Here is a 25,655-nt window from a genome sequence, read left to right as displayed (position 1 = left end):
TACTTATCTAGAGAGTCGTCGTTATAAATACGATATCATTAAATTTTCTTAAATTTTCAGTATAATTATTTGTATGCCTTCTTCGAAGAATATTTATATTTAAGTGGTGTAATCGAGTTGTTGAAGTTTTTTAAGATACTTTAAAGATTATCCTTATAAAAAATAAACGGCATTGATGACTTTACTTTTCGTATTACTGTTTATTGTAAACGACGACATACAACATTACAAACATATACAGAAGTCATATAGGTATAGTATTATATTTAGGTGCAGTAAAACGTAATGATTAATATTTATTTTTTTTATAAAATTGTGTCTCTGTTTACAATAAGGGCAAGGGTGGCGTTAAAAAATTTAATTGCAAACTTTATTATATTTTCGAATGACTATAACTGCTCTTATCCCGTATACGTGTGGTTGTGTTGTATTATAAAACATATTTATTGTATTACTTCTACGTTTCATAAATAATAAGTGTTTAGTTTAGTCAAGATAATTTTATTATTATTTACACATATCCTTTTATTAGACTTCTGTTTAAGCAATCATCTCCCCGAAGTACGATACACGCTTAAATGTTATTCTGAATGATTCGTCTTGCGTGCACACACACGTGTGGATATGTCCACCCGAGTTGTTCGTGTGGGTCATGTAATGAAATGCAAATATTCGTATTACTTATATGATTCTACTTCAATTGAGTTGCTTTTGATATTAATTAAAGGCAAAATAATTACCGAGGCGTAGAACTCTGCTAATTTCCTATTGTTTTTTCGTGGGACACGTCTTCTGCGTGGGTGTGTTGAGTGGAATGGGCAGAGAGCACTAGCCCAATGACAGTATATACTGTGTTCGCATTAAGTTGATTTGTACGAGATACCTACACAGGTACTGAACAACATCAGTCAATAGGCAATTTGCTTTCGGTTTTTGAAATGAATAAAACAAGACCGACTCGACATCACGGCTTCAGGTTCCCTGCAAACGAGCTGTACTTCACAGGATTGATTGTGAAATTATGTTGAATTACACCGTCAATTACAGTCTCGTAAGAAATAAATATTGCGCGTCGTGCGCGACAAACTACTTAATAAGAGAATATAAATGTCTCGCTCGATGAGTGAGCCAGTATAATTACAAACACAAAGGATGCCCCATCCTAGTTTCTATGTTGGCATTACGTGGTAAACGGTATAGTCAACAGTTCTTTGTCTATGTGCGTGTGTGATCCTATATATCATCAGGTCTTCTGCTCATGTATTAATTAAAAAAAAATCTATATAAAACGTATGTGTGTGAGCAAATGCTGTTTTTATCATATCAGATACCCATCTCGACTTACATGAGGAAAATAGGGTTTCGATTCTTGATATGTTTTAAATATTAAGATATATAAACAGGTATTATAATACAATCGGTATCGCAGCAAGTGATCTACCCGCCCGTTCTGTTACCACAACTACCGCACCTCCGCGTCTTTATTACAAGCGCTGATTATCTCTCAGACGACTGCTCCTCCGCTCCAAATGCAAAGGGTCGACGGCAACGCTTAATAATAAAAATCCCTTTAAATAAACATGTTGTTTATTTTATATCGATGAATATGATTTACATATATAAAACATTGATTAGTTAATTGAACTAAGGTTATTATTTTGTATCTTGCCCATAATTTGCGACATACTTATCCATAAAGAATATATATACTGTCGTGGATTTTTCTGTAGATATTTCAAAGATATACAAATCTTAGATACAAATAGTTGTATCAACTTTCGCTTGGATGGCATCTGAACCGACAGTTACCAATTCATTCAAACGTCGTTGAACTAATGAACTATCTATACTATAACTAAACAAAGAATCAAAACATATTAATACGTCTTGCAAACATATACACTACAAAGCTCATCGGAACCTATTACATACTATAATATAATTTCAAATCATTTGAATGACTAGTTTTGCGTGAATAAGCCAAGAGCAAATAACAAAACATATGTCCACATCACTATTTAGATTAAACGATTTCCTTTTATGGATTCCATACAGGCTAGAATGGTATTTGTATTACAAATATATCTTTTAAATGCTACTAAGTACACAACATATACGTTTGTATGTGTGCGCGTTTAAACACCAGGTATCATCAACTCGTGTCCCTAAAACAAAATATTACAACGTCAATGTTAATTTCCTAATGATATTAGCGAGACAAATACAATTAAATTAAATTTCAAAGTTTTACTGAAGGTTATTGAAGGATCTCGAAAGATTTCTCTTTTTCACGTGGTTAAGTTCACGTAGGTCGGTTTAGAGGGTTGAGCCACGTGCCTCGCCAGCAGATGTCTCGTGACACCTGCTTTTGCCACTATAGCCATCACTTTCTATTATATATCAATGATATATATTTGTCTCTGTCTGGGTGTGCTTATTTTTATATAATTTATACAAGTGACGGTAACTAGCATGGACCTTGTAGCGGTCATAATGGCCAAAGCTAAACAGTATTAATTGCGCAAGTCCGAGCTACCTGTAACTGCGTAACGAACGCGATCGTGAATAGAAGTCGGTACTCCAAATGCTTGCGGATATAACGACCATGTTAAATCACTATGTTCAAAATAATACGAAAATATAGTCATTAACTAAATTGCAAACACAAGATATGTATCATCTATATATTTCAATGGATATGAAATGTATTAAATTCTTTATTAACTCTTTAGTTTGTTTTATATTTTCCTGTAAAATATTTAGTTTCAACGATCCGAGTTACAAAAGAATTTGAACAATAGACGTCACGCTCTGCGTAAACAACGTTAATCAGTAATAACATGAAAATGCTACGTAGGCAACCAGTCTGCTGCAATTTTACGTTTTGTTTTAATAAAATCAATGCGATGTGGATGCTTTCTGATGCATGGGAGTGTTAACCACACTACTGACATTAGGCATACAGGCGTTAGGGATCTGCAGTATTATAAGCTTATAGATCAACGAGGCCGTTGTTTTAGAGTAGAATAAGTAGCTTTGCTATGCTAGGCAATGTCCCGAAATCGTACCCAGGAAGCGTGGTAATGGCTCTTCGTGACTAATATATGTTAATTGTACAATATCAGAAACCTTAATGCAAGCGTCAACTATAACAGTAGAAAGTCAATTTAATCGGATGAATGCTATAAATATATAAGGCAAGTAAACACAGACAGAGAAACATTAATCCTTGCTTCCATATTAATATTAAAAAGAGGTAAAATTTGTTTTTGTATGTAGGGAGTTATCTCCAGAACTAATGATCCAATTCTAAAAATGTTTACTGGTAGAAAACTCCATTATTCCTGAGTGATATAGGGTATGAATTATATTTATAACATATAATATTCTTTATTAATAACTTACACCCGTGCCAGGGTGAGTCGCTTGTTTTAAATATATATATATATATTTCTATGATAAAATTTCGCAGATATTTTTAACTTGACCGATTCATTAATTCAAATTATTTGTAAAAAATACATTAATAAAAAAAGCATATTATTCTATACAGGATTATATAGATGATAGATAGGCGTGAAGGCTAAAAGCTTTATAGTAAATTTGTATTTTAAATGTTGAAAAAGAATAACTACTGAGTTTCATGGCGATTCTTCTCGGTAAAATCTACATTCCGAACTGGTGGTAGCTTCAATGAATATATTTTGTACAATAACGATTCAAAAGTGCTTCTAAGATCCTACGTGAATAAAGTATATTTTGATTTTGATATCAAAGAGCATCCTAAATTGATAACAAATTAGCATGTGCTTTGATGTGTATTATCAGCCCGTATGCCACACCCAACTTTAGGTACCAAAGACCTAACCTCTCAGTTCCCAAGATCGACACATTGGCGATATAAGGATGGTTATAATTTTTTGTGGTACTAATGTCTACAGGCAGTGGTGGCCACTTACCATCAGGTGTCCCGTCACCGTTTGCCAATCCGCCATCCTATGCCATAAAAGATTTAAAAAATGTGGTCCTTTTGTTTTGCGTTGTGGAGTGTGTGCAAGTTAGTTTTTTTAAAGGAACCATTCAGACATCCCGTACGACATAAACGGACATACGTACAATACATTAAATATATCGAATTTACAACTGTTGATCCTACTCTTTATGTCGTATAGACATGTTGTGAGCACTTAAACGAGATTGGAGGCTGTGATTAGAGATGGCGCAGTTAATATTTAATTAGATTCTTTGCGGACACCGAAAAGCCGAATGCCGCGTGATCGACTCCTGCTCGCCGCAGGTGCAACTGATACAGCATAAAATTTTAATACAGATGTCGCGTGCGTCGCCGCCGCCTTTTTGCTCGCGACGCTCCTTTATAATTAAAGTATGTTATTTTGTCGTAAAATGTGGCAATATCGCGGGCGTAGCGTACGGCGAGCCATTCTCGCATTTCACCTAACGGGACATTTCGATTACGATTATTTCTTTATCCGGCTCCGACGCATCTTTAATAACAATTGCGATATTTATTAAGCGAATTAAACGTTTAACTTCTGGCAGTTTACGTGGCATGGATAAAGCTGAGTTTACGATGAACGCTATAAAAATTGTTAACATGTTATTCGTGGAATACCAAACGTAATTTGGAAGACGACTCGTACGATGTTGTCGTTGTGACGAGTGTAATTTTATCTGAATAAATTCATTATCTCAACTCGAACGACGGTCTACTAGCAACAGTTGCAATCGTTGCGCACGGAAAGTTTCCGGCTTGTCATTGGTTAACCGTAAAGCAGTGATGCTCATGTTTTCCCGCGCTGCAGTTGCCCCGGGCCGCTCCGCCCCCCATTGTACCCCCACAATGCATCGTACTTCACGCTAACGAGCGCTCCAAGCGAACCAGACACATTTGTAAAAACCATAATAAGCGTTCCATTTCGGCATATTGTTTTGACATATAATAAATATTTGCAAGATTACACCGCACCGAGATTGCGGGGCTGAATTCAAAATCGATAGCACGCATCCTTTTGTTGCCGCCATTGTTTTGCGAGCGGGAGACGATCGCTACGTCCGGACTGTGTTACACACGGTTGCGCTCGCCGAGCCTCTGGGTCAGGTGGCTTTACGGCTTATCACTCCGATAACATCTTTATTTGCCACTAAAAACTTTGGATAGCTTCGAGCGATATTTAATTTCATATTCTAAAATTTAGCTCCGGTGGAATCTTTGGCATATATCTTCGGACATTGATTCAAAGCGCTAAATTGTAAAATAATATATTTATTTGTGTGAATACAGAGTGCATGGAATCAGGGGGCGATTGTTAGCCGGCAGCGCATGTTACTTGTAACACTTCACGTTCGGCAAATTGCAGGGTGCACCCAGTTAGCACCTCGTAGGTGTCAAGATTGCCATAATTTGCGTCTCGAGCTGCGCCCGCAAGGCCTGTCATCACGTCTTATCATCTAAATACGCTTATTAAAGGCAAAACACTGATTTAAATTGTACCAAAGAGGATGATAATGAAACGCCCCGATCTGATACCGCCATAGGTCATGTTTTGTAAAAAAGTTAAGTTATACCTTCCAGTGTGTGATACGTATGTACCTTTACGGTTTATTTATTATTTACTATATTTGATTTAGTAAAATTGATTAAAATGCATTGTACACGTATATCGCTAACATAGAAACAAGTGAATTGGTTTAAATTGCAAATAGCTTTTATATGTAGAGCACGGCTGAAAGCTATTCATAATGTAACATCTATTTCGAATCACAAATCGGTTGAATTTTATTAGCTTATTTTATTTAGACAAATTACAATTTACAAATCCCGGCGGGGTGCCCCGTGCGCATGCGCAACATGCTAATGTAATAACAATAAACATGCAAGACTGTATTATCGAACGATTAAAGACCCTTTCAAGGAGGTTTCTATTCGTAAGAGGATCAGATTAAACCTCCCTCGGTCGGAGTACGTGCCTCGGAAACAAATGTCTGCAGAAACTAAGATTACAGTCGAATGATGACTTCAATAGAAAACTAAAAAACTAAGGTTAAATATTTTGTTTATTTTAGGGTCACGTCGAAATACATTATATTTATACATACAGTTAGATATTACTAAGTTTCAAGGAGTAAAAATATAATAATTTAATTAATTTATATCAAATTGTATGTACTACTGGGTTATTTTGAAGATCAGTTAAACGACGTGATAAATATTTCGAGCTAATTCATGCAATTTTGTTCTAATTTTTCGAAACATATTGCCGAATAGTGGATTAAAACAAAGTTTGAAATTCAAACAAAGATTAAACAAACATGAAGTAAAGAATAAGACAGTGACTTCATATTTATTACAAAGAGAGCAGACGAACAAATGGACCTCCCGATGGTAAGTGGTCACCTTCGGTCATAGAGGCAGGCACTGTAAGAAGCATAAACAATTTCCTACACCGTCAGTGTGTAAATATCCTTTTAATATAAATAACTTTGCTAATTCTTAAGTTCAGATAGTTGGCTAAAAAAACATTATAATATAAAGCTCAATATTAGATTATATCGATAATAAAAAGCTTAGAGCAAGTACTTTCAGGCGGGATATATGATATGACATATGATAAAAATTTAATTGTATTTGATTGACATAACTTTGTATTACAAATGTTCCAAGCTTCTGAGATTCTTGCCGGTACTTCTCGGTAGAATCTTCATTCCGAACTTGTTTTAGTATTTAATACAAATCTATAAAATGTCAATTTAAATATTACAAAACCGACTGGAATAACGTATATTTTGATATGAATATAGTTATAAAACGCGCTTGTATCAGGAACAACCAGACTTGTGTTGTTGTGTTAGACAGTTCGTTTATAGAGGAACGTTAAAGGCTTAACCTAACTTTGTTCTACGATCTATATTTCGTGAATTGAGTGGAGTGACTATAAACGTTAACCAAATGGCAAAGTATAAAACCGACTAGTATATTTGTGTAATCAAAATGTAACAGAGACAAACAGCTAGTCCTATAGAACAACACTTTATCGTTTCGCCGTTTAAATTTAATTATATATAATAATGAACGTTAAATTTATGCTTGCGAGATACTTAAATAATAATGAAATACACTAAAACTTTCTCCGATACTCCCTGCTTTTTCTGGTATAAGTTTTATGAGTATTGGTTTTGTAGTTTTCAGTGAGTCGTTACGAAAAAATACCTCACCTCATTTATTTGAAACGTTATTTATGCATCTCGTGTAACGAATATTATCAGTAAATAAATGTGTTTTTATAAATCGAGAACTAAAAAGTTTTTATCAATTACCTATAGGCGGTATCAGGAACGGATCCGTCCGGTTCGTTTAATAACAGAATTATGAGGCACGTTTTTGACGGACACATTCAATTGTATTCCGCGAACGAAAACCGAAATATTTCTCTAATGATCTCCGGTGGATTTATAAAAATATGTCATCCGAGAATTGCCGAGAAGGTGACTCTTCACACATTAATAAGTCATACCGAGTCTGAGAGTTCTCTACGCATCGGCTATAAATTTGAAAACATCAATATTGTATGACGAGATTAATGCCCATGTTCGGAGGACCATTAAGGCCGCATAATCCTATTGTGTTTTTTCTTTAGCTTTGACTCCGTCGCTATAGCCGCTAAATTGACGTCAGCTCGCCGTAAGAAACGACAAAAAATGATAAATTCACTTTTAATAAATTCAGGGGCATTTGAAATTAATCTTTATCAAAGTAACAAAATATACAGTTGCTTCTTGAGGCCCTTTAAGTTGATGGACGTCCTAAGCAGACATCAAAACATGGGCTGCGATATCGTACATAACGTATGTGTATATAAAAAGCACCCGGGACGGCTGACTGACAACACGTTGCATGCAGTCATCCTAACTTTAAGATAAATATATTATCAATTTATTTTATGTTATGTAGAGTCCTAGTTATATCGGGTACATATTACATGGTAGAACTATGCTAAATGTTGATATCGAAGAGGGCGTTATGTTCCGCAATCTTTACATAACGTGATCAATCTGTTCAACGTATCATTTATTTCAAGAAACACCGAGACATATAAATATAGATTAGACACACGTGTCGCATCGAAAATATAAAAAAAAATATGTTTTTGTTTATACTTTTAAGTGAAGTCTACTTTGCACCCAGGATAAGCAGTTTTTTTTAATGATATATGTGGTCACCGCCGCCCGTAGACAGAGACGCTGCAACCATTCCTTGTATTGCCAATGCGTCACTAACCTTGGGAACTAAGATGTTATATCCCTCGTGCCTGTAATTAAACTCACCCTTCAAATCTGAACACAACAATACTACTATTTGGGGGTAGAATATATGATGACTTGGAGGTACCTTCCCAGAAAGGCTTGCACAAAGTCCTACCGTGTAAAGCTTTTGTTGTTATAGTTACTTGTTTTATTTCTGAAGAGTATTATTCATGTAATTTGTCGCAGAAATGACAATTATTATTGATACTTGATTTTCTTATTTGTTTATAAATATATGTAAAGAAATGATTTTGCATCAATTATTATAGTTTTTTATGGACACACATTTTACTTTATTTTTGTTATGAAAAGTATTTTACCCAACATCTTACATAAGTAACGTATTAGTTTTCTAAACTACTAATAACAATAAATATTCATTAGATAACGAACGAAACTCGCTATACATAATTTTAACAAAATACAGTTAAGTTCCGATAACTCAGATCGGTTCTGGATTTTATTAGTTAATTGTCTTATTCGTCTTGCTCAAAGTCGTGCCGGTCAGGGAGTTCCATATTTCAATTCTCATATTGTCGATTGTCAAAACGTCCTGTACGGGTCGGCGCCTTGACATGCGTATAGGTTGGTTCGCTTCAAGCCTGGTCATCGCTCATATTGCGGTTCCATTCATGTTCGGCGTTGTACAACGACACTCCGGTTAGATTTATACTCTTGTAATATGGCGGCTTCTGCAAATATACAAGTTCTCACTACTCCGCAAGTCAATCCTTTGAATTTATTACGCAGGGGAGACTCGGCTCGCTGGCCATTGTACCAGATTTGTTGGATGAGTGATTTATGATTTAGAGCTCTTGCGCAAAAATTGTAAAGCAGAAGTGTAAAGAAAATATGATTGATTTTATATTTTAGCTGTGAAAATAAATCGTTTTTTTTAATATTATTAGACGTTTGAGTAATTAGTATCTTTATACATACATACATATATCAATAATATGATATCAACTCCGGGTACCACATTGATAGAACGTGTCGTTAGATTCACGGCGAATAGTTTGGATGTGATTTTAATCGTTTCTTTACGCATCTCGATCTCGTCGAAGTATTATGTCACTCTAATTGGCGTTCGAAAGCGTAGACGCGATTCACAGGTGGCTACCAACAACACTCCGCGTACCGCTCCCAGCGCATACCCAATGGTTTATCTCGACTAATAGAAATTAAATGTTGATTAGGGAAATGGTGTGGTAATTGATTTAATTCTGTTTCGATATCACACGTCGACTGCGCTCAGTTAATAGATTCACTGATTTAAATTCTAATGGGTAGCCGCGTGCACAGTATCTCCCTTTATCACGCCGTGAAAAATGAGACTCGATCGTTTTTATAAAGCCATAATGTAGCGCGTAACGAAACGAAATACTCATAATTTAATACACGACTGCGTTGCGTGATATTTGGTGAGCAGACCTTTATTACCACTGACGTCCTGTAACATTAGTTTATATATCCCGCGGTAATATCTCATGACTTCCTATGATTTGTTAATAGTGTAATATAAACTACTGGTAATAATTACTAAATATTTTTAAATTTGAAATCAATTTGTTGATAAAAATAGTTAATGTCGAAAGAAGCGAATGGGCTTTTATAACAGATGTTGCTGCGCGAAGACAAATCGTTCGGCGCTCGGACATATTGTGAGGAAACGCCCGTATTCCCCGAGGACGACGGCTGAACTATTCCAATAACTTACTTCGTGAAATGAATATGAATAGCCAAGCACGGAAACTAACGTCTACCCCGGCAAAGTTAATGAGACAATATTTCTGATCGCGGTTAATACCCGTAGCCAGTGAGTCGCTTTCGCGGGGACCATTATCATATTATATATTATTTACGATAAACCTCTTAAGCACACGTTCATATCGCGAATGCGAGTCGTTTATAAAACAATAAATTAAAAGGTGTTGCGGTATTCAGTTACGAATGAAAGCGTAATGTTATTTGGAATTCAAATTAAAAAAATCAGTGTGGACGGTGTGGTATATGCCGAAGACTGACGTCGGCTGCCGGCGGCGTGACGTTGACTTGAAGGTTTATTTAATCAAGGTAGTGCCCAAAACCCCGCGGCCGCCGAGTAATCCATTCCTGCCGTCTCAATCTCGACTGCCTCTGTACAATTGCATCCTCGGGTTACAGTGAATTAAATGGAATTTCTTCACTCTCACATCAGATTGCATTTGGAAAACGTCAGCAGTTGTTTTATTGAACGTAATCGCGAAATCTGTTTCAGATTGAGACTAACGATCAACACTTGCGCGCGGTTAAGTCGTGTTCGTATTGTGAACGCATACTACTGCAATCAGATAAAATAGATACAACAGATAATTGTAAAGAGAAAAAATCATTGCTATAGAAAAAATTGGAATAAAGGCGGCATATTAAGAAACGTTAAAGTTATTATACGTGAAGCATCATTTAAATATTGAAGTACGAAATGTATTTTTGTAACGCGAGGTTAATCACGCGTACCGAAATGCAATATCTGCTCTTCCTACATTGCGGTTGCGCTAAAAATATAATATTTAAGTTTTTATTCACTTTTTTCGTGCGCTAACAAAATTGCAAAGTTCTCGCATAATCGAACGTTTTCGGTCCATTGTTTCTTCGTCGGGTTTTCGCTGCTGAGCTTTAGCTCGGAGGGTAGTATAAAATTTGTATAACAAATGAGGGGCGTGCCCGGGATCCGTCACAGTGGCCAAGGACGCGGCGTGGGGCGCTAGATGGGTGGCCACACGCATATTAACCTTAAACGATCTTACTTAAGAAGCATCACATATGGATAAAGAACTCGTCATAATATATGAGGTAATATTAGAAAATAGTTCAGGACGTCGCTGTAAAAAAGCAAACGCAGTCATTCCTAATCGCTTGACTGCTTTTAATACGCGGACAACACTTCGGAATAAATGGGTTCGTCGATGATCGAACGGCGCGATGCTGGCTCGATATATATCATACGATATTATACGCTGTAAGTACTTAGACTTGAAACTTATGACGCAGAGTACTTACTCTTTCAAATAGAAGTGCCAGCTTAGCTTAGAGTATTTGAAATGTTTAACATTCTATCATAACAATAAATAATCGTTGCTAATTGCTCGTACAGTTAGAACATGTAAATTAAACCGGAAACGTAATTAGTTTTACATTGACACCAAATTTATTTTTTATTTATATTAAAACCATAAACCTTATTGAATTGAAAAATTATTTTTTTTTAACAAAAATGTATCGAGCTGTATTAGCATGTCGTTTAAATACTCAATTTCCACGTGTACTTTGGTGGTAAGTTTATAATATTGAGATCGTTTCGGAAACGAAAGGGCGTTTATCGTTTTTCCTTCATCTCCTTTATCGGTTCAACGACCTAGACATATATAACTTATAAGTATTTTTGTATGAATACGATTTAAACGTCAAAACATAGCATGACTATGCATAATCACAAAATTTGAATATCAAACAAAGTTGAAGAACGCTATTGTAATATGTTATTTGTAAACGTCTGAAGTTAATACCATATATTTGTTAAGGGAATCTCGTTTCGACACAATGAGAAGCCGAGAAACCAAGCACCTTAGCGAATGCAACATAGAATTAAGCTATTACTTATCCCAACAGGTTGCTTGTTTTAGCGAATCATTTTTGATGTAGAGCGTTGCAGACATTTTGATACTTTTTTAAAAAAAATATTCGGAAAAAACGTTTATAAAGATTAAATACGATATTTGTAAGGTTACACTTATTGTGCACATAACTTGGCCATATTTCTTTGAAATTAAGATTAATAAAACTTTCTATAACCTATTTTTAAATGATTTATCGCAAGCTGTGTCAATATCTCATAAATTTTCTAAATTTGTGATTTTTTTTTTTAAACTATCAAAATTGTTATCAGTAAGATCTACTAAGCTTGATCCAGATATGCAAATATATGTTTGTTTATCAAAGTGAGAGTATTAATTTCGTTTCGGAAATTATCTCAGAGATAATCTGAGTTGAAATGGATGCATCATTTGCTATCCAAACAGCCTCGAGCGAATTAAAAACATTTACTGGTATATATTATGGCTCTACGGATGGTGGTTAGTAGATTTATGCCTTATACATAATATATGTTTTTTTATGATATAGCTAGGCGGACGGGCAAATGAGCCACCTGATGGTAAGTGTAAGTGTGGTCACCACCACTCAAATACATCGGCTCTAAAAGAAATATTAAACATTCCTTACATCACCAATGCGCATTGATTCTTAGGAGCTAAGATATTATGTCCTTTTAGTTACACTGGCTCACTTATTCTTCAAAACGAAACACAACAATACTAATTAGTACTGTAAGGCGGAAGTGATTTTGATAAGTAGGTGATACTTATCCAGACGGGCCTGTACAAAGACCTACCAACAACAAATTGAATGTGTTTGTACCGCTCACTCATAACCTTTTAGTGTATTCCTACTTTTTAGAATTTTTTTTCTTTATTAGTTAATCTACACAGAGTAAGTATCTGTGCACTTGTTTAAATGTTTTATTCCAACAGGTTGTTTCATTAAATTGGAGATTTTATTTTCTGCACCACATCAGCTCTAAAGCGAGATTGTTAACCAAATATAAATGAAATCAGATTACAATTAAAGTTTAAAATATATGTAATGTAAACATTTATAGCGCCCATATAACTGTTCAAGTTAGGCATCTTTCTAATCAGTACATAAATACACCAGATGAAGACTTCCAGTGATAAACAGAACTTCAAATGGTTATTTATTTATTGCAAAGCGGGTTATTAGTTCTCATAGCTGTTAGTAACACTACAGGCCGCTCTAATTCGCTTAGGATGCTATGGATGCCATGGATTTATGACTATTTTCATGGGAGCTGTAATAGTTATAGAATATATTATTAGAAAAAAATAAGTGTCATTATTACTTTTACAGTTTTACCGACACGATGTCGAAACCAAATTGCTGACTGATTTCTGGGAACCGTTTTCTCAAAACACTTCGAATCGATCGTCGAAAAGATATCGATCTTCGATAACTAACGTAAGTGACTCGTGCAGAAAATAATTGCATGAATATACTTATCGCAAAAATGTTATTATTTATTATAAATTGAAATATCAATATAATTATAAAGAATAGTCCGATATACATTTTAAATATTAATTAAGTATGATCAGGGCCCACCCCGCATGGGTTAGAGGCCCCATGACAGACGAAAAAGCTATTTCTTCTACTTTAACAGCGTGATAGCTTACCCTCGTAATAGTGTAAAAAATTGTAGTAGAAATAATAAACATTTGTAAGTAGGAATAATATGTTTTGGGAAATTAAAAAGATGCAAAGAAATGTGTTGCCCAGCTTGGTTAATGCGGCCCTGAGAATGATTCGTTCGTGTATTTTATTTAGTATGCGTTTTTACAAATTTGCATTGCATTACAAATAACAGGTGTCAGTATAATTCTACCAACACTACTACACATAACTACAATAAATTGTGTTTAAAATTTCAAAAATATTATTACTTTGAGAATAAGCACATGACTCTGTCTTTTTGTTGCATGGAACAAAATGTCTTGACATTTTTGACATTATAATAAAGAGACACAACTACATACTAGTACTACGACGTAACGCATAAATGTACACAAAACCAACTTGCATCATTTGTATAATGTGACCCAGGATTTGAAACTAGACACTCGAGATCAGCAGCCTCATAAGCGACTAGACTGAGTGAGTCGGCGTCGGTTGGTAACTTATTTCATTATTTTAGACACCAGAAAATATAATTTAAGCACGAAGCTTGATTCTTGACCCCCCTACACAAAAGCGTACAATATCATAATTTAAAATTGAATCCTTTATAATAAATGGTTATCGATTTCAAGTGCATTGATCATGCGTTTCGCAGATTAAACGGTTAACAAGATCTTCCATAACTTATGACGTGTTAATTGCATCTTGATTTACTCTTAAGAGCAGACGAATTCGGATGCAAAAGGTAAATTTATGTGTTGTTTTTCACACCGCTAAATTAAACTGTATCAAAGAGGAAGAGGTTGTAAAGTTGCATTGTTATTAAATATATACATTTATGTATGTAATTTTCGTTTCGGTCATGCGATCTTACATCCTTCTCATTGAGTTGGTTTTTATTTGTTAGAAAGACATAATTATGCAATGATACATTTAATACATTGAATGCATTTGTTACAGAAAACGAATATCACACTAAAGCTATGCATACATACATTTTATTTCTAAAGTGATATAAATTCTCGTCTACATATAAGTGTTAAAATTAACAGTAAACTAATGTTCGTATTAATACTTCATCCGTATCTCTAGTTTTCTGTTAGAAACCAAATTATTGAATTAAAAGGGTACTTGCGAGTATAAAGGTACATTTTATTAATCAGTGCTCACGTAAACTATTAAAAAAAGTATTAACTCCACGCGGATTAAATACGTAAGAGTCAGCGATATCTTAAACGCGTCAGTATTTTACTTGTATCAGTTATTTGACCATCACAAGAGAAAGAGCCGCCTGCGCGTCCATGCCTATAGTCCGACGACATGAGCGGAAATAAAATTTATTTTAAATTATAACATGATACAATTGTTCACTTTAAATTATCAACGTGAATTCTCGAGCTGTCCTAATGGGTTGCAGTTGATTTAAAAATCTTTTTATAATATATTTAAAAAAAAACTTACTTCATTATTTATGGTACTGCTAAACATTGTTATATTGTTTTGTGAATTTAAGGTTGAGTGAGAGGTTACTGGCTTGACTGCCACTTGACTTTACATTTACACACGATGGAAGTTAAACTCAATAATTATATTTTATTTAGCTTAATTTCTCATGTCATCACTCAGTCATCACTCAGAGTCTCAAATCATAACAATTCTAAAGGAGAAGTTTCTTCAAAAAAATAATTATACTCACCTAGAGCTGAGTCTACATGTTAGTGTGTAGTTGCCCTAAAGAGTCTTATAATAGGACTTAGAGTCTTCTGGTAGGCAATAAATTGTCACGGTAAATCACTGGCTCCATTTAATTTACCTTTTTTATTGTTGACTCTTATAAAGATTTCTTTAATTATCATTAGTGTATCTAATTCGTATTAATGTTATTTATACATTCTAAGGCCACCGGGCAAGGAGCTGTTTTGTAAAACTAAACTTGTTAGAAACTGAATCGGGTGTAGATTGTAATAAAGTCATAAAATTATTATCTTTGCTTTAAAAGCCCGAGACACTAAACGGTTTATATCTCGTATAGTTTAGTTAAAGCTCGAACGCTTTCAAGTCATTTACTCCAAGGTTATCTGTGCATCTGTGTGTGTTTGTTTGTCAGTTTGCGTGTGGCATCATACGTCATCAACTGTGTTCATTTAAATGCAACTTAAAACTTACCAATGTGTAATTTTTTTTTTAGCTATCAATGTATATTTGTAAACTATTTAATTTTTCGAAAAGTAGATCAGTAAATGGTTCACTATTGGTATCTCATGGTATAGAAGGCTCCTGGAAAGTGGTAGTGACTTCCGCCCATAGCACGAAGCATAATCCAAACCTTGCACCAGTGCGCCGCTGATTGCAGAATTTAAGATATTCTATATACTTGTAGTAATATATTTATATAATTATGTATTATATCAGGCTCTCTTATTTGGATTTGATAGTAGTCTCAGTAGCTTGAAGTATAAAGTTTGATGGTAGAATTAAAGAAGAAACAGAAGGTCAATTGGTGAGTTGTATTCACTCAGACAGCCCCGCACAAAACCCCACCATCTAGTCCCATCAGGAATCATTTATAATGTTCTATACATAATAACAAAAAAATATCTGCTACGAATTTTTGAATTCAATAGTTAACACAACTTTATATTGTCACTAGAGTTGACATATTATTGTTTCATCAAACGAAGTTTCGAAAAGATTTCAACGGGCTGAGAGCTCTTCTAAATATTTGTAATACATCCGTTTTTTCAAGTACACTTAGTTGTGACGTTTTTACTGAGTAAACACGAGTGTCCGACGTAAAAATGAGGATTATGTAAATATAAAATGTGATTAACATTTTAATAGTTTAATATTACTTATCATATAACAGTAATAAGCGTAAAGCATATAAATTGTTGTAGTTTACGCTAATAGAAGCATTTTATATTAATTTAATTCAATAAAAATGAAGTAATGAACCATTTTGGGGGCTATAATAGTCGGAAACGATGTAATGTGATCGCTGCTTCTCAAATAAGAATCCTCCACCAATTAGTTACTTAAACGACGTATCTTATTTCATTAAATTATTGATTGAGCCGTGGATACTGTTAGCTGGTGTAAGCTCAGCACGTAACAGCTTATACAGCCTATAATGTAATAAAACGGTGAGTGCAGTCAGTACAGAATTAAATATTAAAACGATATTTCTTGTGAAATTATGTTTCACTTATGTTCATGTTTTGTATGAACAAAATAACTCGAAAGGGATAGTCGCTAAGTTATTAAGCACTTACTCCTTAGACACCGAGAAAGTCCAGCCAATAAAAGGTGTAAATCTTAAGCGTTCGTGGATTGTAATCAAGACAAGCACTCAGTTCACTTCACTCGTGTGTTTGATTAGTATTTATATTTAAATAAAATTCTTAATGGTGACGAAATTCTACTAAACGTGGTGGATAAATCTCCAAACGTTTTTAGCTTTCAAGAAGGAAGGATTAGTTTGCCCAACAGTGAGACTCTTACAGATTGTTACATTGCTCTTTTCCCTTTTTATTACTCAGTACCGACGCTCGTAAATCGAATACCTATTTAACGAACCCTGCGCTATGGATCATGGTGAGTGTGCGTCTTCATTCAGTGCCATAAAACAGAATAGTTCTCACGGCATATATAATGTTACGCTCACAGAAGTCATGTTATCGAAGTCGTGTCTATTTCCTGTTCTTACTTTTAAATTTATAGGCTTCTCTAATAGCATATCGGTTTGAGTTTCGCTGCAGGGCGCGCCGCGGATCGTGGTGACTTGATAAGCGTCGACCGTGTCATACTGTTTAAGTTACAGCATTTTAATAATATTAGCTAATCAATATGTGTTATTTAATTTGTGAGGCTGTGCATAATAAATACATTTTTGAGTTTTAACTACTTTTATGCAAACGATTTCTAATGTACGTAATATAAGTTTATTGTTGATAGCGTCTGTATTTATCGTCTTATAATATCAATATATTATGTTTACAATATTATAGTTACTTGTGACGTTCGTATGTTGGCGCTGACTGTCTGTCCAGCAAGTAACTTATAAGTCGGAGGTTCGAACCACGCGTCGGGGCGGTTAAAAGTGAATGGGGTTTTCCGTCGAATTTCTCAGTAGGCTCAGCCTGGAAGTTGATAGTACTTGTACTCCCATATGGAAAGCATGTGAAGTTGTCTTTGACTGACTCTTGCCAGTAGTCTTTTGCGCACACTTTTGTGCACTATAATATATCCTGCGCAAGAGTTTGAGATTTTGTATGTATGTAACTATTTTTTTTACGTTAAGTCCTTAAACATATGCAAATATTAATTAAAAATAGTTACTGTATAAATCTTGACCGCGTGGAATGGTGGCAAGAATGCCAGTAGCATTTCTCCCTTGAATCGTAATTCCGATTCTCTAGGCAAAAAACAACCAGCCCTCCTGTTACCATTGGAGGCAATAAGGCGAGGTGTTTTACTTATCAATTATTATTAATAATTCTTATGTAAATAAATATATTTTTTACGTTATTAATTACAATATTATCCCCGATGTTCTTAAGATATTTAATGTCTAAAGAAAGCAACAATCACTTCGGTCCCTATTCAGAATCTGTTTTCATTACAAACATTAGAAGCCATGCATCAAAATCATGTCGCGTGCGTTTATACGACATTGTTGAAAAAGCATTAATTCAAGGAGCCGACCACAATGGGATGATTCCACTAAAAAGCTTAAATGTCAATAGGGGGCCGATGTTGCGCAACAATGCGATTCTTAGGGCACTGTCATGCGGATAATTCTATTAAATACATTATTAAATAGAAGCGTAGACGATTGATAGGTAATTCAATGGTACTCGTAATTTAATAGTGACCAGTTTTTTGCAAAGTAGGCGAGAACTGTAAGCTGAAAAAGTCGACTTTGAATTTGTTTATTTAATGTATTTTTGTACCTCTATTAGAGGTAAGATAGATATGTAATTATATAAGGTTTATGTTATTTAACTATGTATTTATATCTTTATCAATTTTATTTTCACCGACTTTGATATTAAATATTTCGATTTCAATTTTCGAATATTACTCAGCAAAACTTCGCAACATTGTTGGATAGAAACATCCGCCGCCGAAGTACATCCGGAAAGGTGGCAGCGCAAATAAAAGGCCGGCCATAATTCGTCATATTATTCATAAATAAAAATCAGTGCAACACCCGCAGATGCGAAAGGATTGCACACATGCCGGCAAGGTGTTCATCTTCGATCTACTCATGTGGCTTGTGCCAAACTATGCAAACAGCCCTAAATAATATTAGATATTTCATCTGTCTGTCCGTTACTGATCTTATATCGATCACTTTTTATATACAGTAAGTTGAATAAACGCGAGAATAAAAAAAAATCCGTTCGTAAGAAATAATTTGATATTCAACCGAGTGAACCTAATTATATGAAATAAAATACGAGATAACAAAGCAATTAACGTTTATACGAGACCATCGCCCTTCGTCCCTTTCACTTTTCATTTTCTAATTATATTTTTAATAGTTTTACTGAAATATATTAGTCATAATGTTGCATAAACTTTATAAAGAAAATAAGTTACTTATAAAACTCACAATTAAATACTTCGTTATAGCTTTATCAGATCCGCAGGTTTTTTCCAATGAATATAAACAAGATTTACGATCAATACAGATTATCATACGTTAATAACGTTGTTAGTTCCTAGATCAATAATCCTTTGCTGAGGACACTCGCGAGAATACAGCGCGGTATCTTTGAAAGCTGTTTGAGTTCCAGCTCAGTAATTAAACGACAACTTTATCGATCAAAGCCGTATCCAATACGCGGAGACCACCGAGCCGCATATTTGCAAGGACTGTGTGTGTATAAATATTAGCTACGCGTTGCCCGCGTAATGGAACTGTCAGGGGATCGTACTTGTCTATAATCCGCCGAATGAGTTTATTACGAGAGCGCTGCCCACTTATATGTAGATTCGAAACGATAACCGATATGTATTCGGTCAACTGCACTAAATTTCAATGCTAAAGCGGAATGTGTCCACGTTTCTCTTGCATTTATTAACGAGGCAATTGTAAGTACGCCCAAGATAGACTTCGAGAATTTTTTTCCCTTTAAAAGAGACAATATTGATTGGTAAGAATAGCACCGCAGATGTCTTTAGCGTGTTTATAGACGCGGGAATTCTGAAATACGATTGAAGGAGGAACCGACGAGGCGCATTTTATGGCTGCTAGTATTTTCTAAAAGAGATTCGATTTTTACTAAATCTATTTATGGTGCTCGATCATGGCGTTGCCAATCCAGCTTGAAAAGGTCTTTTTTGAGGTCATTGTTATGAATGTCATACGATCGCATTTAAGTATATAAGTTACAAAGGTTGTAATTATCGGCGATGGTCCCGTTTGCTCCTTTATACGTCTTTGTGCAGAGATGTCTCTATTTTGCGATTTTCTAAGGTGTGGGCTGGCTAAATGTTATTTGACGAAGGCATTGTGCGCACGCCCGTCGTGCTTTTGTTCGCGTTCTGTACTTGACTGTATCACTCCCACAATTTTATTATATTTTGCGAAATCACTTGCAGGAAGGAGACTAGGTAAATGATGGATGGGCGTAGCGACCAGCGATCATACGAGCTCGATGCGTTAAGTTACAAGACTCTAGGGAGACGTCACTTCTATATTATCTCGTTCGATTATTTTGGGATACAAACCGGGTTCCTCGTGGCCTCGTCCAGTCTTAAATTAGCCACTACATCAAGGTAGCAGTCAAAGGATATTCAAAGTATATATTTCTACTAACACGTATTATTTTAATATGCCTATATTTTTCTTACATGTGTATTGGCATTTAAGAAACAAAAATAAATTCTATGCAATTGTAGCTTTGTGATATTATTTCTGTTTTATATAAATGATAATTATTTATCAACATTAGTGGTTGGAACATAACTTGACTACAATATTCAATTTATAAAATAAATTAAAATAAATATTCAATGAGCCACATACATGAATAAAAAACAAAGTTTTTCAATATTCACAGAGAGAGCAGGTAGACCAAAGAGAATCAATGGAACAAAATTAAATATGAATTACTTGTTGAGGCGACACGAAGTCTATTAAACTCAAGTTTAGCGCCTCCGTCAATGGGGATGATTGAAGGCTTCTAAACAATTCATTCTCCCTTGTCTCAATGGCTGGCCCACATTCCTCTTCACAGCACAATGAAAGCGACAATAGCAGTCTCTTGCCCATTGAAGAGAATATAAAATACTGACGCCCTAAGTTCTAAATTAACGTAACCATTTTAGAAAATTCACTGAAGGCATGCCGCCCAAGGCGCTCGCAGAAACTAATGTGATTCATGATAAATATAAATTTACACCTTAATTGTATTCGCTCAGAGTCGAAATTGTTTCGTAACATATATTAAGATAAAATAGGTATTACCATTGGTCTTGGTTTTTGTCGTTCGCACAAATACCATAAAGCGTATGTTGTTTCGTTTTCGAATTGAGCGACCGTAATAAATTTACCATTCTTGTACGTATACCATTGTAGCCGTTGCACTTGACTTAAAGAGGTTTGAATGAGAGGCAAATTACTTTTTTAATTCATTTCAAGCTTCAAATTGTCTAATCTTACGATGAAAATCTTACATTATATTAATAGAAAGAAATACACTTATTCTACTTAACAATCCGTTTTATTCCTAAAAGCAAAAATCAAAATCGAAATATACTTTATTCGAGTAGATATTTACAAGCACTTTGAATGGTCATTTTACAAACCTATATTAAGTGAAGCTACCACCGGTTCGGAATATAGATTCTACCGAGAAGAATCAGCAAGAAACTCAGTAGTTACTCTTTTCTAACATTTAAAATACAAAGTTATATATGTTAAATATATTTGCATGATATATATGCGGCCTGGAAGTCAACAAGTATTAGCTCCGCGCGTTTTTTTAACATCTATATCTTGTATTAACTAGGAAAGCCCGTCAGACGTTATGATTGTGTAAATATAACAATTCATAGTGAACTGTATAGAAGTTGTGCTGATATAAAAATAATTTCAATTAATAAACAGATGTCCTAACTTTAATGGCGACCGGTCAAAATAAGTTAAAGTATATTAATATCAAACATATATATCAACATTTATTTCTAAATTATTATATTGCAATACAAAAATTCAGATATACGACTAAGGTCAAAGTGATATTTACAAAACTCATTTTAATCACGACGAAGTTGAAAATATTTTTTATATCGTTAAAATGTTAATTAAAAGACGTATGAAATCTTTGAAGATAAATTAATCAACTAAAAATAACGAAATAATAATAATTGACTGAAAAGATTAGAAATGTAATTAATTTGACAAGTCGTCATTCGAATTCTTTCGACAGCGGTTACCTGTTTGTTCCATTTTATATTAGCTCAGTAGAGACCACAGTTCACACTAGATAAATGACTTGCTGTGGTAATAATGAATTAATTAAAACGCGCGTGAGTTATCAAACGGATAAAATAATGCGTACGTGTTTATGTATCGGACAGCGGGCTCGTATCGGCACGTGTACGAAGTTCGGGATACTCGCTCACTTTTCGAAAATATTATAATCCAGGTACCGACCCAAAAAAAGGATAGGGGTGGGAGTGTTCCCTATTCATTTTTTTTGTCCAGGTGGGCCATATAAAGAGGCGCAGGAGCTCTTCGTCCTCATTCATTACCTCGTAGTCGAGAACGTTAAAGCTCTTACCATTGTTGTGAACATAATTACGCCATGCTTCAAAGTAATAACTACAGCGTATCCTACTTGTCGCAGTACAACGACGACTTACCAAAATTTGTACCAATTGCTCCAAACCCCGAGGAGAGTTCAGACATGGATTGTACATTGACAAAGAAATACACCTATAAAAATAATTACTCCGGAGCACAGGCAGCCTCCATCGCGAGGAGGAACGCTCGCGAGAGGAATCGCGTGAAGCAAGTAAATGACGGATTCAACGCTTTAAGAAAAAGATTGCCTGCAGCGATCGTTAACGCGCTGTCCGGCGGAGCTCGCCGGGGCTCCGGTAAGAAGCTGAGTAAAGTAGACACATTACGGATGGTCGTCGAATACATAAGGTACCTGGAAAATATGATAGAAGATAGCGACGCGACTTTGGGTATCAGTCTGAAAAGTCAAGTTGTGATGGATACTTCTCCACATAGTGAAGTCGACGAAGGAATCTTTGGCGGAAGGAACTCGCCATACTCCGACTCAGTGCCGTCCCCTACTAACTCAGAGTGTTCATCTGGTGTATCTACGAGTTGTTCTACGACTGACGATTACTATCAAGGCGCCCGCTGTACCGAGGTACCTACTGTGGACGATAATGAGTTACTAGATGCAATTACGTGGTGGCAGCAGAAGTAGGGGAAATCTTGTAGTATAACTGTGTACTTCTAGTCATTGAGCGTCGAGTCATAAGAGAGCTCTCCGTTTTTGTAAATAGAATGTAAATAAGGCTGTGAAAATAATAATATATTGTAGACAATTGTAATATTTTAACTATATAAGTGACAAATAAAAATATTTTTTTAATTAATAAGATTTTTTTTTTAATCCAGTAATCTACAGATAAATGGCATCTTAATAAATATTGGACGCATTGCGATTCAAATAAAATTGTAGTTGTTGTAGAGTTAGGCTTTAGTTTATTTTAATTACATATAAAAACATATATTTCTACTTTTAATTAACTCTTAATTATGAATTTCAAAGTTTGAAATGACATTTGTCATTCTTTTACAAAATATATAATAAAAAGTTAAAACATTTTAATTTATTTTATTGAATAAAAGCAAGTAAAGAAAGTACTTTGATTATTTATAAGAATATTATAAAAGCGCGTAAGTTGCTTAATTGGTTCTCTCAATACAAAACAAATGTATTTTATTCGAGTAAACTTTACAATAAATGGTTTTTGAATCGTCAATATGAACTCTACCTTCGTTTTGAAGAAAAACAAGGTAAGAATTTAACGTTTTTGAAATAAATGCGTTTGCAGTATGGTGAATATTCACAAATATTTCTCTCATTATTTGTGAATAACATTTAACAGTAACATTACAACGGGCAGACTTGATTTTATAAGCTATTATTTTATGGTTTACTAGTATATATATATATTTTACTAGTATGTATATATATATTTTAAGTTAAATAATTTTTTTTTTATATATAGTATAATTTACGAATAAATGCATTATATCCGGGTAAAATAGACGGGAGTGGAGTCGGGGGAAGAAACGAGTTATGGATATAAAAGTGAAAGTATTTACGTTGAAGAGATAAAATTTAAAGATAAACTGCGGTTAAAACTTATGTTTACATCTAACCGCAACTGTAACAAGTTATGTTTGTTGCGGACATGTTCTAATTAGTTTCGTGTACCTCGCGTTTGATTTGAGGCAACATTTGGCAATTAAAACAGATGAAATGTAAGCTCAGGGTTTATTGATATAATATTAATTCGCCGGAAGTTTTTTAATGAAAATTTTCTACTCACAATAAATCATTTATTCTGATTGCGTAATTGCTTCCAAGCACATTTGTTACAAATGTAACATTCGTTTAATATTATGAAACGAATTATATTTCATTCAATACAAAAATCTATTCAAAATGTTTAGAACTTGTATTCGATTAAAAGGTGATTAAAAACTTAACGAGAAATGCGTATTCGTTTCGGTAACATAAAGAATTAATCGAAACAGCTGATTTCTGAGAATATCGAAAAAATACAACAATGCGTTTATCTCTTTCGCGTGAAAAAGATAAGTTTCCAAATAAAGAAATAGTAACCCGTTGATATTTTAAATGAACCACAGTAGCGGCTCGATTAAAACGAGATAACAATCTTTTTGTCTTTATAGTTTCGCACCGATACCGAGCGTTATCAGCGCAGACGCCGAAATTGTGCTGAAATTACACCAAAGAATCGTTGATTAAGTCGTCGAGGTTACACCGCGGGACATTGTTATACAAGATTAATGGTGTTCGACGAGATAAGGAGGTGGGAGCTAAATGCATTTACATGTGCGAATAAAACGAACCAGATAAAGCGACAAAGAAGTTCGCGTCGAATTATATCTACAACCATCCTTTCTTCTCGAGCTCGCGACATATTGCTCTCCCTTGCAGCGCCGCGCGATTCATCATCTTGTGTTTCATTTATTTTAAAACTATATTAAAGTTATGTACAAAGATATCCTGTAATTATGGTAAAAGTTTAGAATACATATATTAAACAGATTTCCTAAGGATATTTTTCACTTGTAATAAAACACATGGAAAGCTGCTTTGCTTAAATTTCAAAATTTGCGGTCTTCGTTTAAGAATTACATATTCTATCTGCTAGAAGCAAATAGAGCATCTTGGCTAAACTAACAAACAGATAAAATGATACCAACGAATAACATAAGATTATAACGAGATAGAAATGGAGAGAGAGGGAAAATATAATCTAAAATTTACGAAATCTTAATCACAAATCAGTAAAAACATTGAATAAATACAGCACTTAAATAAAAAACACTAACTCAATAAATAAATCTATTTCTAGTTTAAGAAACTATATAATAAAATACCCATCGGCATACTTCAGCTACTCACAGACAATTCAATATATTAACTAAAGTATCAGTAGGTATGTATGTATATAACAATAACAGAGCAGTACTGAGCGATGTTTGTCATTTTTAAAAACCGTGTGTATAAATGTAGATTGTTCGGTATCGCAGATTGAAGTTTACGATAATGGTTAATATTGTGATAGAAAACCAAACTAATGATCGTAATTAAAAACGAAATCGAATACGAGTTTTTAAATTTAATATAACTTAACGTTCGAGAGCAGATCGAACCAATAAATCGTGATTCTCAATAAAGTTCTAAAGATTAGTTTCTGCGAGTGAAATGGAGTTTAGATTTATTTGCCATTCGACTTCGACTTCGACT

General features: G+C 34.4%; 1 protein-coding gene across 1 annotated transcript; it reads left to right on the top strand.

The window, feature by feature from the left end:
• The first annotated feature begins 22,525 nt into the window (after positions 1–22,525).
• Positions 22,526–23,069, top strand: LOC113397361 (achaete-scute complex protein T3-like). The gene has a single exon (XM_026635669.2). The coding sequence runs from the start codon at positions 22,533–22,535 to the stop codon at positions 23,067–23,069; it is 537 nt and encodes a 178-aa protein (XP_026491454.2). The 5' UTR covers positions 22,526–22,532.
• The last annotated feature ends 2,586 nt before the right edge of the window (positions 23,070–25,655 follow it).

Source organism: Vanessa tameamea, chromosome 3, assembly GCF_037043105.1.
Source record: "Vanessa tameamea isolate UH-Manoa-2023 chromosome 3, ilVanTame1 primary haplotype, whole genome shotgun sequence".
NCBI lineage: Eukaryota > Metazoa > Arthropoda > Insecta > Lepidoptera > Nymphalidae > Vanessa > Vanessa tameamea.
Note: the sequence above shows the minus strand (reverse complement) of the source record. Positions and strands in the feature narration are given on the sequence as shown.

Bases quoted from the DNA above. Each gene is read 5' to 3' on its own strand.
- LOC113397361 (XM_026635669.2), top strand. From the start codon at position 22,533: ATGGATTGTACATTGACAAAGAAATACACCTATAAAAATAATTACTCC.